Source organism: Diorhabda carinulata, chromosome 3 (assembly GCF_026250575.1).
Source record: "Diorhabda carinulata isolate Delta chromosome 3, icDioCari1.1, whole genome shotgun sequence".
In the NCBI taxonomy this organism is placed as follows: Eukaryota; Metazoa; Arthropoda; class Insecta; order Coleoptera; family Chrysomelidae; genus Diorhabda; species Diorhabda carinulata.
The window spans coordinates 16,622,579-16,642,478 of NC_079462.1; the positions used below are offsets into that span (position 1 = coordinate 16,622,579).

General features: G+C 32.4%; 1 protein-coding gene across 1 annotated transcript; it reads right to left on the reverse strand.

The window, feature by feature from the left end:
- Positions 1-252: 252 nt before the first annotated feature.
- On the reverse strand, positions 253-19,721 carry LOC130891183 (protein gooseberry-like). The gene is made up of 5 exons (XM_057795782.1): positions 19,542-19,721; positions 7,476-7,789; positions 6,498-6,612; positions 3,775-4,423; positions 253-452 (listed from the first exon to the last, which is right to left on the reverse strand). Exons 1-5 carry the CDS (start codon positions 19,594-19,596, stop codon positions 344-346), a joined length of 1,242 nt encoding a protein of 413 aa, XP_057651765.1. The 5' UTR covers positions 19,597-19,721; the 3' UTR covers positions 253-343.
- Positions 19,722-19,900: the final 179 nt, after the last annotated feature.

Below are 19,900 nucleotides of genomic sequence, written 5' to 3' on the forward strand. Positions count from 1 at the left end.
TCGACTTCCGGCAATCTTTGAAAATATTTTGGTTAAAAAGATGGTATCCGAAAACCTAAACGTAGAAATTTTCATGATTTTACTATGAGAATTTTGCAATATACAGATAGTTTTAATTCGTCGTGGGTCACCCTGTATAGAGATCTGTTTATTGACATTTAGGGCATTTCTTAAATTACTTATTGCTTTAAATTCGGGTTACTAGTTTGGTGAAGAAATCGAAACACTTATTTCTTTTATCTTTTAAAAATGTTTTATTTACACGTAGGTACTACAGACAAATGACTATTTTACATATAATCTAAATATAAACTGTACAATAAATATAATATATAAATAATATTTAATGAACTCGACTAGTGCACATTTCCATAGCTCCGAAGTAAGGATATCCTGATTTAGCTTCGCTAGCAGAATGACTTCCCGTATAATGCGTTCCAGTTGCTAACAAACTGCAAGAAACAACATTTTATTACAAAATTGTAAATCAATCAACTTATGATTTATTAAATGAAAATAAGAGCAAATCAAATAAAGGGTTAATTATTTTGGGTACGTTAATTAAAAATACCACCCTCTAAAGCCCATACCACGATTATTTGACTTAGCAACTCAAATTATTCTTATAGGGGCTAAAATTCGTTTTTGTCTCGTGGTTAAAACACATATTACACTTTCCAGTTTGTTTTTTATAAGAATCTGTATTTTTTTTACGTATCCCAGTTCTGCGATGTTTTTCTGTCGTGAATTCGGTAAATTACGAAACTGGGTGGAAACGAATTCTGTATTATAAATTTAAATGAACCGCGTAAAGAGATAAGTTCTGCCACGTACCGTCGAGGGCACTGGCGTCGAAAATCCGCCATGTTGTTTCTACTGAGTTGTATTTCTTGTTAGGGTGTGTTCTGCGGTGTAAAGTGCTTCAGGTAGAAGTTTTTCAAAATGTTACGAGGGGAGTTTGTTGTTTGTTACATAATAAACGCAACGTTATTCAATCTGTTGTATTCTTATAATTAAATTAAGTAATCAACTAATGTAATAATAAGCCAGGTGTTGAGTGAAAATTGCTGAATTATTGAGGAATACGTTTTAAAACTGAAATGATTAATTTCTAGGCATTCCTTTAAATCAAATCACATTTTTGTGTTAGATAAAAATTAGGCAACTGTCGATGGAGAAAAAAAAATAAATTAATAGATTCCGGTAGTGATATTTTTGTCGATAAATAAAGAGCGCTGTATAATAGAAGCACATTAAATAAAAACCGTATAATTTTATTTAGCACGATTTCTGTTTAAGCCTCCAATGATTGCGTACTGTAGTAGTACCCATCTAGAATTTATTTCCAATGACAAGCCTTCCGACCAGTTGGTCAGGAAAAGTATGTAGATAAAACATCGGAACCGAATCACCTAAAAACGGTCTCTCCGATTGTATAATTGGTACTTCCAAGCCACATCTGAATAATATATCTGTAAGCGATTAATTCGGTCGGGTTCTAAGTTAATGAAGGCCTTACAACGTGTTATTGAGGATCTCCGGGATTGTTTAATAATTTCACCAGTAATTATTTAATGACTGACTTTGATGGGACTTCATTTCGCTGCCGTGAATGTTTTATTTACTTACGAGGTAGGTAACAATGAAATAACGGTTCAGTTACTAATTAACAGAATGTGTCCGCGAAAGAATGATTAAAAGAAATTAGTAGAAATTACGAAATATTGAGGCAGAATGATGGGAATGCAAAAAAATGTTTGATATAAATGTATGGTGCGTTCTACATTGCTTTGAACGCCATATCTCAATAAGTACTAGTGATATCGATGAGAACAGTTTGTCTAGCGAAACAAATTTAATACCTAACGAGTTTTTTTCATTGGAATTACGGTTAAGGCCTTGTAGAAACTGTTGCGAAAGTACTACTCGGCTATTTTGAGTCGTTCACATAAAGCAATTCGTCGTAAACGATTGGAGTGAGTGGCAAATCATTCTTAGAATTTTCACTACTATAATACACCGTGTCTTTTTTCTTATATTGAAAATCTCCTTCGGGAACGTACCACGATTCTATCAATATCACAAAAAATTCTTATTTCTTATGCCTTGTACTAATTGTGACGCCGTCTACATAGGGCAGATCTCTCAGTATTTGGAAAATAGACTAAAAGGTCATCAATACGATAAAAAAAATAAAACTGCTTTAACGAACCATGAAATATTAGAAAACACATAAATTCAATTATGAAGATTCAAAAATTCTTGAAACGGAATCTAATACACGAAAAAGAATTGTTAGAAATGGTTCACACTTATAAAAACGATAAAATTATAAATGATAAAAAAAATATGAATAATTTGTGTGAAATTTATAATTTTATTTTGTAAATTCTAATAAAACTACAAATAATTTAATATTTGAGATGTAAGGACTAAGGAAAAATTAATTTTTCATATTAGAACAAAGTTCTATTTTGATTTTATTCTTATTTTAATATTCATGATTATTAATTAATATAAATACTCAAATTGTCAGTGTCTATATCATATTTTGATAAAGACTTAAAGAAAAGTCGAAACGTCAAATTTTATCTTCCAAAAATTATTAAAAAAACTAATTTTAAAACAGAACATTTCGATGTAATAAAAATTAGTTTGCCTAGACGAGGTTTACAAGAAGTGTATGGAAAATTAGTTGTTTTTTCTGGAGATAATAAAGATCTGTATCGAAATACGTAAAATGTTGTTTTTTCGGTCTGTCCGGGTTAACTTTGATCACTAGAAAATATGGAAAAAACACGACAAAAATGGGAGTATAAACCTTACAAAGTACAGTTTTTTTAGTAAACCTAAATAGATATTTGCTTGCACTTATTCATTGCTCCCAGTTTAGAAATTGTGTTACAGTCGATAAAAAAGTCTTTAAAAGGGGGAAAGTAAATGTATACAAGGAGAAGTTGAAACTTAGGCAACGAAATTATAAGTGCTTTGTAGCTGTAGTAAATTGTGATTATTATTAATACCATCGATAGTTCCAATCTTTCGAATTAGTACATTATTGTAAAATACTAAATATTAACAGTGATAATCACCAATTTAATCGGTCTTAATAAATATTTAAAATAAATTAATAATCAAAATCAAGTTTGTTGCAAATAAATCGTGACTGTTATTTTTTATTCATTCTGCCCAACTCTATTAAAAAACTAAATTAAAAGTGATGAAATGACGGTTTGAAAAGTATTGACACGATATACGGTTTAAAATCATAGCAAAAAATGTAAATAAAACATTACGTTTTTATGAATTTTGATAACACATTAATATTTAAATCGAAATATAATGTCTTCGAGTTTAAAATGGATTTGGAACTTGTTCATTTTTCTAATTTTTAAAGCTAGCACAAACAAGATGGAATTTTCTAAAAGACAAGACTTGGTTAAATTCTAGAAAGTCAGGATTCTGTTTTTTAGTCCGGAATTTCTTCTGAATCAACCCGATAAGGTATTTGAAGAGAGTGACCCAAATTATGAACCATCAACTGATTGATACAAAGTGATTTCAACGATTTAATAAATGATTTGAATTTGAGTAAAAAACTAGCTGAGCTTTTGGGAATTTACTTTCTCCTGGTACGAAAATTTCCTATTTCCGACATCGCGACCATTAAACCAAACATTTTCCAAAGCAAATGTTTTAATTTATTGTTTGTTAACCATTGTTTTGTATCGAAAGAGACCTAAAATCGGGACTTGAAAGATATTTAAAACTTACCTATAATTATCGTGCCATGGAGGAGAAATATTATCGGTCATTTTGTTTTGCGCATGCCTGGACCATACCGCGCTCTGTTGAGGGGATATGCTGTGATGATTTGGCGATACTTGTGACGTATTGTAACCAAATTGGTTGCTACAATTCAACACAGCACTCTGATCCAAGTGACTTCCGTTACTGTAAGAGTTGTACAAAGCGCTTTGGGCGGGAGTAGTCGTACTAGCTGAATTTGTACTAGTTGTAGGTAGGGAAGTCGGTAAAGATGTAGGTCCAATACCTGAAGTGTAGCTTTGTTGAGCCCAAGCACCTTGATTGAAATTACTTTCCGGGTAATGTTGTTGAACGCCCGGAAATGCAGATTGCAAGGATATAGCGCTGAACGCGTTCAATTGTTGAGAATTTAGTTGTTTTCTCAATCTTGCTCTTCTATTAGAAAACCAAACTTGTACTCTAGCTTCGGTTAATTTTGTCTTCTGAGCTAATTCTTCTCTCGTGTATACGTCAGGATATTGAGTACGACTGAAAGCTCTTTCGAGAGCTTCTAGTTGTTCTCCGGTGAATGTCGTTCGAGATCTTCTTTGTTTACGTTTTAAGGGAATCCCAGGCTCGGATTCCGTTTCGCTGTCTTCGCAGGATGAATTCGGCCCTGAAACAAGAAAAAATTCTTTTAATTTATCGTGTTATCTGTTTCAAATATACAGAAAAAACACATTTTTTTTTGGCAGAAATCAATTTTATTCGTCGATATAATCTCATTCATTGCCGAGCTTGTAAAATGATTTATCTTTTGCCTTAGTTACTTCATTTATCTGAATTTCTTATCTTTTGAGATCACTAGGGTCCAGATCTGGATTATACGGTGGATGAGGAAGCAATTCGAAGAGTAATTCGTTAATTTAATAAACACACTGCTATCTGATATCTTTAAGACTTCGGCCATCTCATGCAATATTAATTTACGATTAGATATAACCAACTTAGGACTTTTTAAATGTTTTCTGGAGTAACTACATCAATTAGATGACCAGAACGTTTACCATCGTCGTTTAAGCATTTAAATTCAGCAAATTATTAACAAATGGTTCTTTTCGATGGAGAAGAGTCCGGAAAACATTTTTGAAACCATTGCTGAGCTTGTACAGTATTTTTTTCCATCAAGAAGCAATGATAAATTATCATACGAAAATAACAAAAGTAGCTTCACTTAAATGGCTGTCAATTTTTTCTGACAAAACGAAATGTCATGAAATTTTACAAATAGTCTTTTGAAAGTTGGTACTACATAAACGTCATATGGATTTGACAGTGACAGCGCCATATGTTTGTTAGTCACTGAAGAAATCACATTTTATATGATTGACAAGAGCAAAACGATTTATAGTCATTATTGTGAACATCCCTCGTATAATTCTATATCTGTCGTTAGTTACAATTTTAAGAAACTAAATTTTTTCCACATATTTATTTTTTTTGCGTAGAATCTTTTTTAAATTATCTCGATTTTTCCGTAAATACAGACAATTGATTTTTTTTTCACAATCAGTCCCTGATTACAAATAGAATTGACAATTTTGATACGTCATCCTCTACTTGTGTGGTCGAAATAATACCATAGAGTATTATGTCAGTTTACAATCTAATAAAAGTTTCACAGCTAATTTGCTATGGTTTTTCAATTGGTATTTTCATAAAACTGTTTTATTTTTCATTTACATCAATTCGATGTCTTGTAATCTGTGAAATCTATAAAAACGATTGAACGATTCACATTTTTCCCACCAAAAACCATCAACTGATAAAATTTTTTTGTTGCCACGACTAATTTCGTAACAATTTTTTCATGAACCATCATTGTTCAATGATTGTGGGTGTAAAAAAATAATAAATAGAAAAATTTGATTACTGTTCACATATATAAAAAGACACCAAACAGTCAAATTTAAACATTGTTTGTCGTGAAAATGTTTTTTTTACCTGCAATTCTTTTTCTATAACATATACAACCCCCAATTTTTTACATGAAAAGTTGTTTTTCTTTTTGTACCAATTATTTGAAAAGTTTTACAAAAATGTTATGGTTTATCACTTAGTTTTGTGAAGAAAACACAACATTTTTCCAGCGATATTCAATGATCTCGTTACCGTTTTTCGATGATGCTAAATCTGGTTAATACGGAGCATGATAAAGCGATTTAATTCTTTAATTTTGGCAACGAATTTCTGAGCTGTAGCGTTCTGAAGCAAATGCGGGTGATCACTTCTCCATTTTCAAGATAATCACGGTTAACTAAAAAAAACACATTACAACCTCCTTTGGAGCCGGTTCTTCCTCTGCAGTCCATTGTTTGAAATTATAGAACTCTACAATTCTGTTTTCACATAAAACTTTCTTTCTTTCAGTATTAGAGTTCTTCTTCACAAATTCTGAAGCTATCACCTCAATTGATCGAGAATTCAGATCCTCGAACACGATAATTTACTGTTTTAAGTGAATAGACTCATCCAGAGTAGAAACTAGTTTAGCTTTTATATTAATCGAGCTGATACTTTTTAAATAAAAGTATTGAATAAGGTAAACATGAAAAATAGATGATTCCGTTATTGATTGCTTCTATACATTTACTGAACAACGTGGTATCGAAATGGAAATATGTGATGTCTGTTTGGATCACCTCAGAACGTATTTATACTCGAAAGTTAACGGGAAACAAAAAACTTACCTAATATTCCATCTATAGAATGATTCTTTCTATCTGAATCGTTTTTTCTACCGCCTCTGATTAATCTGCTGATCGAACTAACTGATGGTGCTGAGTTCTTGTCGCAAATACCTTCCTGAAAAGAAAAAGACAAAAAAAGAAATTATTTTTGAAGAATTTGCATTAACAAATAATTTTTAATGTATCTAAATGTTTTTGATTTTTGGTCTCTTCTGTTTTAAAACTAGTCTCGTCGAAACTCGCGTCAGACAGTGTAATTGTGAGTGTAGGTGTAGTGAAAACAGTGTGTTCAGCGATTTCACACGTTACTATTTTTTTATATCCTTATATTAATAAAAGTCGAGTGGTAATATAAAATTATGCGTCTAAATGTTTTTTATTTTTGGTCTCATCTGTTTTAACACTAATCTTTTTAATAATTTTTGAAAGAAAAATAAAATTTGTTGTTTCGACTTTTCTTTAAATATTTATTTTAAAGAAAAGTCGAAACGTTAAAATCTTTTTTTCAAAAATTATTAAAAAGATTAGTTTTAAAACAGAAGAGACCAAAAATCAAGGACATTTAGATATATTAATATATTAAAAAGTCTAAGGAATGAAAAATTTAACAAATAATTTTTTTCTATATTAAATTCGTCAATTTGATTTTTGCATCTTTATGATTTTTAAATTCAAATTTGTTGTATTGGTGTAGTGGTCGTGTAAACAGTCTTCAGTCTCGTCGAAACGCACGTCGTCAATTTGGTTTTTGCATCTCTACGATTTTTAAATTCAAATTTTTTGAATTCACATTTCAGTGACATGGTTTGAGTTGAGTTTTCATTTTCTAGGGGTTAAAAGACTTAACAAACACGGTTTTGGTTATTTCCACGTATTCAGAACGCATTTTTTTTAAAATTTTTTAAAAGATATACTTCACTTCAATCTCTATATTTATTTTTTGTAGAGTGATTCAAATTGGAAAAATTTGCTACAAACCTTAATAAGCCTATCTCTGATTTCCCAACTGAATATTCCGGGTTGATCTTTCTTCCATTGCTCTATTCTGTTTTCGACTTCTTGAGTCGCAACGCGAGGTTTGGAACCTCCGATAACACCAGGTCGAATACTACCAGTTTCTTGGTACCGATTTAGAATTTTGGAAACGCAACCGTGAGATACGCGAAGTTGTCGCGATATAACGCACGGTCGGATACCGGCGGCGGCCATTTCCACGATTTTCAATCGAATGTGATTCGGTAATGGTCTTCCGTTGATAAAAACTCCACCTAATTGATTCACTCTACCTTGACCTGAAACAAAATGATACATATTTACATCGTTTAGCTTACAATTATTTATAACCAAATTCTAAAGTCTAATTCAAATTCCTTTCAGAAAACTACTTCTAAAACTTCTTGTACAGTTAAAAGATTATAGATAATTGAAATTTTTGTCAATATTTTTGAATTGAAAGCAAAGATGGTGAAAATATTTGCATAATAAGAACAGTTGAGTCGAATCCTATAAATGTCCGTCTCTCGGTAGGTAATAGACAAAGAAAAAGTCAAATGTGGCCGTGGTGGTACTCGAGTGTGAGTGTGAGAGGTGGGCGTGCGGACATTTAACAAAATGAAAAGTCGGTCCGGTCAGCGGCGACTTTGATCTCACTAATGTCTGTTTTCAACAATCCGAACCTACACCTGATTTCATCACTATTCAACTCGAGCGGCAAACTAAATTGGAATGGCATCTTGAACATTTCCACAAATGAATTTATTACCTTTAGAAAACGGGCTACTTTTGCGAGGTTTTAACTTATGGATTCCCTTACCATTGTTAAAACTTTAAATCGACTTATATACGACTGCGTATAACACATAACGTATGACTGCAATCGTGAAAATATACCTACGTCTTATTGTTGCGAATAACTTTATATTAACGAAAAAACTCCTCGGAATATTAGGAAAAATTAAGTGAAGCTTGACGCTATCTACCATAAGTGTCTTTTATTATTAAATTTGTATACATTCTGAGTCTTCAATGTGTTTTTTTTTTGTAACAATATTGTTTCCGAATCGCAACCACAACTACCAATAACAAATTTTCGAAAAGAAATTAGACGTTAATGACACCTCATTAATTTTTATCAAAAAAGGTTCGATAGCAGACATATCGCAAATTCTAAACGTTAAACTATACCTACCTAATAGCTATAATTAGATGGTGTTCAACAACGTATCTAATTATTAACCAATTCCATTCTATTATAAATACACATAATTTATCGGTTGTTATATAATAGTTACTAGGTGCCGCTTCGTTAAAATGGTGAGAAGAGGGAGAAAGAAGGGAAATAGTGCTCGGGGGAGAACATTCCTCTTATTCGGAATTTCTGTAATAAAATTAGTATATTCTTTATTCTTTCGTTATAGAAAAATGACATGTGTTGTACGTTTATAAAGAAGGCGAAGTTCTTAGTAAAAATACGTTCAGTTTATTTTATATTACGACTCGACTTTTATTAATATAAGATTATAAAAAAATACTAATGTTTGAAAACGCTGAACACAATGTTTACACTATACCAACACTCACAATTACACTGATTGACGAACGTTTCGATAAACTCAGTTTACCTTCAGAGACGCGCGTCACACGGTGTAATTGTTAGTGTTGGTGAAAACAGTATTCAGTCTCGTCGAAACGCGCGTCAGATTATGTAATTGTGAGTGTTGGTGTAGTGATGTAAACAGTGTGTTCAGCGATTTCAAAAATTAGTATTTTTTTGTATTCTTAAATTAATAAAAGTCGACTCGTATAAAATGAAATAATTTTTTATGCATCTAAATGTGCTTGATTTTTGGTCTCATCTGTTTTAAAACTAATCTTTTTAATAATTACATTTGTAATTTGTAATTTTGTAAACGAAAGATTTAACTTGTATGTTCAACAGATAAAAAAACCCATGGAAGATGGAAAAAAGAGACATAATCAAGGAAATTGACACAGACAATCAAATGAGGAAACGTATACAAAGAAAATGATGACCTAGAGAAGGCAATACGAATATTTACAAGTTCCTACGGAGAGGTAGGTCCAGCGAAGCATGTGAAGAGTTTCAAATTCTTCTTAAATTGCAGTTATGGATCGGGAAGGGTGCGTAGTCCTCTTGCAAAAACGTTGTCCTTAAAAAGGAAGAAATCACAGGATGTCAAGTCTCATAACTGTGCGGACCATTCAACGAATCCTCCTCTGTCTATCCATTCTCCGGAATGAACATTAAGATACTCCTGTGCGTTGCGTAAATCTTAGATAATTATGGTTCGTCACGTGACCCTCGAAAAAGTACGGACCTACGAGATCTCCCGCATACACACACACACACACACACCAGGCTTCAATCGATTACAAAATGGAACGCTGGAGTTGCATCCGATTTATCATTCGAAAAATTCCAATCTGCGATCGAAATCATCCTCGTGAAGTACGTGAAGGAAACACGGATGGAAAACTCGATAGTGCATGCGTTCCAGTTTTAAATTCTCCCGATTACTGCACTACAGATTGGTTCGGCTGCTCAACTAACTGCCAATGGTATTTTTATTAGAGATACCGGTCGTTCGGAACGAGGCGCGTCGGCAACAGAGCCCGTTTTTAAGAATTTCATGGTACGTCTACCATACTGTTGAAAGTAGGTAAAGGTAGTTTCGTGGTCCGCGTTCTCTTTTTTGAATCTTGTATTTATTCTGAAAACGCGTCTACGTGTTTCACACACAATGTTTCGTTTTAATATTTTTCGACATATTTGTTAGACTTATGAATGTCGCCGGAGCTTTTCTTTACTTTTGTATGATAAATCGATTGAAGTGGTTCAACTTTTCTATGTACCCTGTAGGTATTTACGAATGTTATAGAGTAGCTGAATATATTGGCTTATCTCCGAATAATAGGTCGAACAAATACACGTCATATTGAGTGTAAAAGAGTATTAGAGCAAAATTATTTTTAATAAAATATCGGTAGATATAAATTTTCAATAGACCACCAACGCATGTTTACCGTGTCTTTTGAGTTTGTTAAGTTGCCGGAAAAACAAACCGTCAGTACGAATCAATAGGTTTTGTTGTTCGTTTGGGCATATTTAAATACAAATGTAGGTACTTAAATGGTACACATAGTAAATTCTCCTATTCACATTCGAGAGCACATCTTAACTTCTTTATAATGGTCGTACTCATTCCATTGTTGAAGAAACCTGATTACGATTTCAATAGTAATCATTAGGGATGGGTGGAGCGAAATAAACGGACATTGCATTCTAAATTCTTTTCACATAGTAAATTCGTCTTAACGTGTCTGAGTTTATCGTATATATATTAGATACGTTTCAACTCATATGTTTCTCATATATCTTTATGTGTTAAAACAAGCAGTAACCAGTATTTGTATTTTGTTCTAAAACGATACGTTGTATCCGCATTGTTTTTATCAAAATAATTCTTCTAATTTATAAGAAACTTTTGCATGCGTTTGAACCAATTGCATTTTTTCCGTTTCAATTGAGGTACCTCCAAAAACGTGTCGAACACATCAACCGCTTCTTCAAGTCGAATTACTGTACCGTCCTTCATTATTTTGATGTTTGAAGTGTTCAAAAACGTTTCGAACACATCAACCGCTTCTTCAAGTCACAAGACTGTACCATGATTCATTATTTTGATATTTGAACTGTTCAAAAACGTTTCGAAAACATCAACCGCTTGTTAAAGTCGAAGGACTGTACCATGATTCGTCATTTTGATGTTTGAACTGTTCAAAAACGTTTCGAACGCATCAACCGCTTCTTCAAGTCGAAGGACTGTACCATTATCCGTCATTTCGATGTTTGAACTGTTCAAAAACGTTTCGAACGCATCAACCGCTTTTTCAAGTCGAAGGACTATATCGTGCTCCATTATTTTGATATTTGGACTGTTCAAAAACGTTTTTCTTTGGACTTATGTGTGTGAGATCGCATTGTCGTGGTTGTGGTGAGTCGATTCGTCTTCAGCAATCGGTTTCCTTTAGTTTTCCGAACACTTCTGGTTGAGAATCATTCAAAATTGACGTTTTTTGTTGTATGCGAGTGGAATTAGATAGAAGGTATATTACATGAAGATCTTGCAGTATGAGTTTACGCACCATCGGTGTTTTCTTATAGAATAACCGATTTTGGATGAACTTCGCGTGGTTCTAAATGGTGTTTCATCGTCAAAAGTCGTAGCGAATTGATCGACACACTGCTGCTGGTTGAATCCACGTCGAAAGTCATATATAATCATCGCACGAAAATTCAATTTAGTTTTTTGACGAAGATGAATGTTTTAAGTGTCTGTAAACAACTCAATATGTTCTGAATATGTTCACATCTCAAAACTTGAGTAGCAGCCCTCGTATATAAAGGATATCAGTTGAACGATTTCCTCAACGAATCGGATAGCTCCTAACAGTATTAGAAGAAGCTTATAGAAAACAAGTAAGATAAGGAGATAAAGAACGGTGGACATTAGAAAATAGTTTGAGGAAAACCGATTTTATGTTTTTCACTAACTGGTTTCAAGTCTTCGGTTTCTGAAGACGATAATTTGGTGATAGAAACACGCATCAGATGATATAACGGTAGTGGAATGTTCTAAACAACTTTGGAAATCCGGATTTTCATGGAAGTTTTCATTAATTCTTGTTTCAATCTAAAAAAAATATTTGATTATATTTTTTGTTTATCTATCCGATAACATTGCGAATGACACCGTACGTGTTGTTAATATGAAAAAAAAATCGGGTGGTTTTTGTCGTATCGGCTTCCTCTTTCTAGGTTTTACAAAAAAAATCCGATGTCAGTTGATACATAATAATATTCGAACAGGACTTATGTCAAAAAGTGTTGAGATAAGTATCTGATGGTGTCGGTTACCAGCCTACACTCACAAGAAGACGTATATTAATACATGTGGAAATTCAACTTAAATCTGTTATTAGCTTATCTTGGTATCTCGAAACCTTTCATGAATGATATAAATATTCATAATGCCGTACCAAGACTACATACACATCTTGATCATTCAAAAACTCTTATTTTTATTGTGGAGCCTGGAAGAATTTTACAAGTTCTCCTTTTTTTATGTTAAATCATATTCGAAATTAAACTTTTTACATGTTCACTACATTTAAAATTATAACTCGGTGATATAACACAACATTTTTTATATACGGAGAAAACTGGATGTACTATCAATTTATTTTTATTATATTTATAATCTTTTCGTAAAACATTACGTTTTATGAGCAGTTTCCTTCTATTTTCGTCATGCTGTAAAAAAGTGAATAAAATCTATCCGTTGAGGTTGATGGTGATAAGACGATTTTATAGAATGTCAACGCTACCAGCAACATTCGAAGGCGTTCAAAAGCCAGAAGTACCTAGTCTGACCTAGAGCATACGTTTCAAGTTTGGTTAGGTCGCTACTTTGTTTAGTATTTGTTTCGCAGCCATCAGTAGTAAACGTTCGTAAACATGGAAAAATTTGGTCAGCGAAGACCAGCTTTGCTATGGACCACCAAATGTTGAAGAAAATCCATCCAAATGATCGCCAACTGAAAGTAGACGAGCTAGCAAATATAGTAGGTATTTCAAAAATTGCTTTCAGCAATGTTTCATGAAAATGAATCCGAATTTGTCCATAACCATATATAAAAAGTGAGTCCACCACTTCACAACTGGAAAAAAGAAGTTAAAACAATGTTCTAATAAAGGAAAAACCGGTTCCAAAAAGGCAGAAACCGTTCTATTTGCAAGCGTCGGTGTTTTTGGATGCGAGTGGGATAATTTTCATCGACCATCCTGAAAAAAGAAAAAATACCAACGGCTAAAATTTACGAAGTTATTGCAACCTAAGAAATCAAGCGAAAACGACCGCCCTCGCGCCAGATTTAGCCCCCTGGGACTATATTCTGTTCCCAGACTTGAAAAAATGGATCGGTGTTTAAAGATTTTGGCTATTTTGAGGAGCTTGACGATTCTTATTATAAAAAGGGTATGGAGCTAAAAGGAGATTACGTTGAAAACTAAACATATTTTTTTCCAAAATTTTTGTTGAGCCAGGTACTCGTTGTTCATAATATAAAATTTTGAAGCTCCTTTTTTTAATTCTTAAGAACAAAAGCTGCTATTGACGAAAAAGAAATATAGAGAGAGGCCGAGGCTCAAAATAGTAACGCAAAAGAGAAAGATTCGTTGGTTAAAGTTTGTTGGAGTAGACCCTGATGTAGGAATAGCTCCTCTGCAGGGCTGGGCTTGTGGTGGTTGCCTATTTCTTTTGGAAGATTGCGTCCAGAAGAAAACGAAAACGAATCTTGTAAGTAAAAACGGTTTGGGTTTTTTTATTATTGAGGGATTTTATTTTATTTTTTGATTTTTTCGAATATTTTGTGTCGGCCATTTGGCTGGAGAATAGGTTCACCAGGTTGCAGAGGGAACCGCAAAAACGATAGTTTAGTAAAAAAATGCATATTACTTAAATCTTATTTCTCATTTGTGCTATAGAACCTCAAAAACATGGGATGTTGAATTTAGAGAAAATGTAGATAGTACCTATATAGAGAAAGAAACCAATGGTGGATTGATTTTTTGGTTTTGGAAAACAAAAATGATAAGACATGGCATGCAAATAATCAGATTCTATATGTTTTTGGTTAGTTTTGACTTTGCCATAGGTTTATCGCATTTTTCGTGAAAGAATCATTATCAAAATATGGATTACCAATTTTTTTGTTGAATATGTTTGGAACACCCTGTATTTATATCAACTGATTTTAGTAATATCAAGTATGACTAATCATTTTGTCCTTTCATATGACATTTGAGAATCGCTGCGACCCTTTACAAACTATCTAGTTTTCGATTTAGGGGACATGATATTGTAAAGGATATTTGCCCAATAAGATCATTGATTTAAAAGGGAGGCTACTGGGTGAAATATAATGACAATAAGTTGATAGGGTGGGGTTTTAATACCCTTATTTATAAATTTACTCGGATGGAAGATTCAAAATGGCAGTTTAAATAACACAGTAATGAGTAAATGTTCAGTTTGTTTTTTTATATTTCAATTCTTTTTTCCATTTCGTTTTATATTTTTTTACAAGGGTTAACCGATACATTTATACAATTTTAATGTCTTCAGGTGCTTTAACTTTAGTTGATGCATGCCCACCAATTTCCTTTGCGGTATCGTAAAATCTGCATTTTTTCGTGGCAAACGTTAACAGGCAATGCCCAGAAGGTCGCGCCTTTAGTTGTGACCGTCATATGATATTTGTTGGGTATTTAAAGTTGATACGAGAAAAAAAATGGAATATTAAGCCTTCAAGATAATTGAGGAAAAGTCAAAATTTGAGTTAATAAAGAATATTAAAGTAATTCTAATTAGAGAATATGGTGAAAGATCGATTTTCGATTGATTATGATTGAAAACCAGTCTGACATTAAAAGAATGTTTCAAGAGATTTGGTTCAAACGAATTTGAAGGGTGTCTTGAAAGTAATGACTATAATAGAGACTAATCGTTGAAGCAAGATTTGAAATTTAAACTCTAATTTCATATATTTCAAACTCTCTTTTATTAAAGAGTATAGAACATGGAAATTATTAATGGTTTTGCTGGTTAGTTGGGATAAATCAATTCAGCATATAATTGCTGTAGAAAATTACTATGAATTATGAATAATTATATGTATAATGAACAATTTATATGAAAACAAATCGAACTTTTAACATTTCTATAATCATTTAGGTAGTTCTAAAACTTTTGACAACTACTATAGTATACTTTTGCTAAATAAGGACTGGAAATGTGGATATTTAGTGGAATGGTGACCAAAATTTAGATCGATCGCTTGGCGCTTCTCAATCAAAATATAAAATAAATATTAAATTCAATAGTAATAATTATAATGTTTATATAATATGTTACGTCACAAATTGAATTATGACAGACTATGGTAAATTGCAGAATTCAGCCACATATTAATCTATTAAATATAGATATTAGTATGTATTATATATTGCCCCTAAATGTTCAGGCTATTTTGTCTGTGTTCAGTTGTTGTGCAATTTTGACAATTTAATTAAAAAAAAATATAAATATAGAGTTGACGTCTTCGAGTTGTCAGAAAACAACCAGCGTTTTAATTTTTTTTTAAATCAAGTTTATTGTAGTTTTTCCATTGCAAGGACTAACATAACCAATAGGTTATGGGACCAGAATGTTGTTGAGAAGAATTAGTAATATTTCGTGGCTGAAATCAGTCAAGAAACATTTAGCGTTTTAATGACAAGGTCAAAAGAGAAAAGTCTCGAAAGAATTTAGAAAAATGACTACAAATACGACGATATCGATACTAGAAGCTAACAATTTTAGCAACTGGCTGTTTACGATGAAAATATTATGCCGAAAAGATAAGTGTTTAGAGGCAATAAATGGTGATCCACCAGACTCAACAGCAAGTAGAAAAGAGAAGGATGAATGGGAATGTAAAGATTGAGGCACTTAAAAAAGTGTTTGTAAGGACAAGTTCTTTGACTAAGATGGTATTATGGAGAAAATTATTAACAATGAAAAATGAGGAATTTGAAAAAATGGAAGACCTATTTTCAAAATTTGATACAACTATAAGAGATCTCAAAGATATGGGATCCATATTAGATGAAGGAGATAAAGTATGTCTTTTATTGTTTGCTTTACCGCCAAAATATAATAATGTACCCACTGTTTTGGAAACAATGGGAAATGTTAAGTTAGATTACGTTAAAGCTATTAGATGAAGAACTTAAAAATAATTAACAGTCGGACACTACAGAATCTAGTTTTAAAGTTTCAAACGGGTGCTATAAATGTGGAAGCCAAGAACACTGGTTTTCACAATGTCCTAAGCGAGACAGAAGTAGAGGTGGTTACAGTGGACGTGGAAGAGGAAGAATAAGAAATAGAGGAAGACAAAGATCATGTACTCAAAATTCAGGGCAAGCTAACGTTATAAAAGAGGAAGAGGAAGAAGTGCAGCTGTATGCAGCAAATTTATGTTCTGAAACAAATGGAAAAATGGCAATCAATTTGGATTCTGGAGCAAGTAATCACTTATTGAAAGAGGAACTAGAAAATAATATGGATAATATAAGAAAGCTGTACACGCCCGTAACCATTCATATTGCAAACGGTGACATTTTACAAGCAAATAAAATAGGAACTCTGAAAACAGGAACTCAAGGACAAAAGTTTTGTTTCGTAGGATTGATCGTTCAAAATATGAAACATAATTTGTCATCACTTTCGAAAATTACCTCAATGGATCATAAAATTATAGAAGAAAGAGAAAAGATGATTATACGAGGTAAAAATTTGCGTTTAAATTGTAAAATCAAGAATGGTCTATATGTGTTGATACTTGACAAAATAAGACATGGAGATGAGAAATGTAATGTTATATTAGATGCAGATATATGGCACAGAAGACTGGGTCATGCCGGAAAAGATGTTTTAATTCAGTTAGGATTACCAGCAGAAAATAAAATTTGCTCTACATGTATGGAAAGTAAAGGTACAAGATGCCCATTTACTGATAGAGAAAGAAAATCAACCAAAATTGGCGAATTGATCCACAGCGACGTTTGTGGTCCAATGAACCCTACCGCTTTTGATGGATCGCGATATTTTCAGACCATTATCGATGATTATTCGCATTTTGTTGTAGTTAAAACTCTCACAACAAAAAATGAAGCTAATAAAAAATTAGAAGTTAACATAGTAGAATTGGAAAGGCAAAAAGAAGTAAATGTTAAAGCGATTGGATTAGATAACGGTGATGAATTTATAACAAATAGATTTAAAGAATTCTACAAGAAGAAAGGAATCATTTTGGAGTATACAATGCCACATTCACCACAACAAAACGGAACCGCCGAAAGAATGAATAGAACTCTATTAGACAAAATTAGAACAAAAATAATAGATTTCGGTATGCCTAAAGAATTGTGGTGCGAGGCTTTAAGGCTTCAAGATATGAATTAAATCGCCTTCCAACTAAAGTATTACCTAGAGGAGTGACACCATCGAAAATATGGAATAAAAGAAATGATTTGACAAAACTCAGAGTTTTTGGATGTCGTTCATGGTACATACCATTACCAAAAGGAAATAAACTAGACGCTCGAGCAAAGAAGGAAATTATGTTTGGTTATACCGGTGGTGGATGGAGAAGAAAAATTATACGGTCCAGAGATGAGAAATTTGATGAATCTATAATGTATTTTAAAGCGATTAATCAGAATAAAGGAACAAATAAGCAACAGGTGATATGTGAACCAAGAGAGTTTAAAGAGGAAACTTCAGAAGAAAATTTACAAAGAGATAATGATATAGGTGAAAATGATGCTACACCAAATAATGATGCTACATCAGATAGTTCAGACAATGAAGATAATACTCAAGAAAATGTTGCATTGCCAGAATTGTCATTAACCAGATCAGGTAGAAATGTAAAAAAGCCAGGATATTTAGAAGATTATGACATATATTTCACTTTCACATATATTGTTTCCTTAGTTAAGTAACAGGGGAACCAGAAATCTATCAAGAAGCTATTAAAGAACCAGAATGGTGAGAGTCTATTGATATATTTGTTCTTCTAAAAATTGTGCTGACATGTTCAAAAAATCTTTGTCAAAAGTTTGGCAAATTAACAATTAACAAAAGTTATTATTTCAGAACCTTTTATTGGCAATATAAATGTTCAGATTATCAATACATTTAAATTGTGGGGGTGTATTAAATATAGATATTAGTATGTATTAGATAGTGCCCCTATATGTTAAGGCTATTTTGTCTGAGTTCAGTTGTTGTGCTATTTTGACAAAAAAAATATAAATATAGAGTTGACTTCTTTGAGTTGTCAGAAAACAGATACCGTTTTATTTTTTTTATTCAAGTTTATTGTAGTTTTTCCATTGCAAGGACTAACATAACTAATGTAATCAAGATATTTCGAGCAGAATGCCTTTGTCAGACCTCGAAACTTATCAAAAGTTTTAGCCATTTTTATCACAGAAGGTAACTGAAGATAACGGAATTTTTCACCAGATCAGAAGTGGGTATATTCAAGTAAATGTCCAATGCATGGGTCTCTCAATTGAGTTGTCAGGTTTTCTATACGTACAGACCATTAAAGGGCACCATCAATATGTGGACTAAGATATTCGATCGAATTTGAGAATTGTATTAAGTCATCGTTGAGTTTTAGACGTTTTAAAACTTCTTTATAGGTTAAACTAAAGTTTTCTCAGTGTTTAAACAAAAACGTGGAAAACTCAAAATTTTTGTTGTTTTATTGAGTTTCTATAATAAAGTAAAATACTTTCTCTTGTGTATTTTTTGCTAATAGAAGTCCGTTTCAGTACGTAGCAAGTGATCTGATTTAAAATATTAACTATGCTGAAGATTGCTAGCATTGAACAAATTTTGAGGTTTTTTGGAGCTAATTTTTATTTGTTTCGAAATATAGTAAATAATGTTTGGTATAAAGGGATAAAAATAAAAAGTTTGTTAACATTATCGATGTCTTTTAAAGACTATGTACTCTTATAATTTTACTGCGGAATTGTTTGGAAGCGACAACGTTTTTGTTTCCAAAAGTATCAACATCATTTGATTGAAACACATCCAATTTTTTTTATCATGATATAGGTTATATTGGAACGATTCTATTATATGTAATTGTAGCGTAATTCCAACTATCTACAAAACGCATGCAGTGGAATCTCCCGAACAGTTTATCTTCAGTCTCTGAAGACGATAACTTGATTATCGAAACGCTTAAAGGTAATTATAGTATAATTTACAATTGGCGTAATCGTGAAAAAATCAATTGTATGTATACCGAAAAGTTTATGGTTTGTTTATGTTAAAGTCGTTTTCAATGGTGTGGTTCTGAATTGATATTTTAAAGCCGACGGTTGAAAAAACTTACCTTGAAAAGGATATCCGGTAAAATAAGGCGACATATTCAAAGTTGAAACTGCCATTTATTATAAATACAAAAATAAAAACACTCCCGATCGGTATTTGACACAATGATAGTTACACTACACTAAAAAAATTGTGTCCGCGTTCGTATTCCACACGGTATCGTTAACTGACCACATCTAAGGAAGAATGCAGTTTGTGTGGGTTCCTGGGTGAGTTTACTAAGTAGGTGCGACCCATACCCATCGTAAAATCTTATTGGTCGTTTTCGATATAGGAGGAGTCAAAATGGAACTCGATGGTATTGAAACGAGCCTACTACCAGGGGACCACCCTAGGAGACTGCCTGTCTACGGTGTAAAA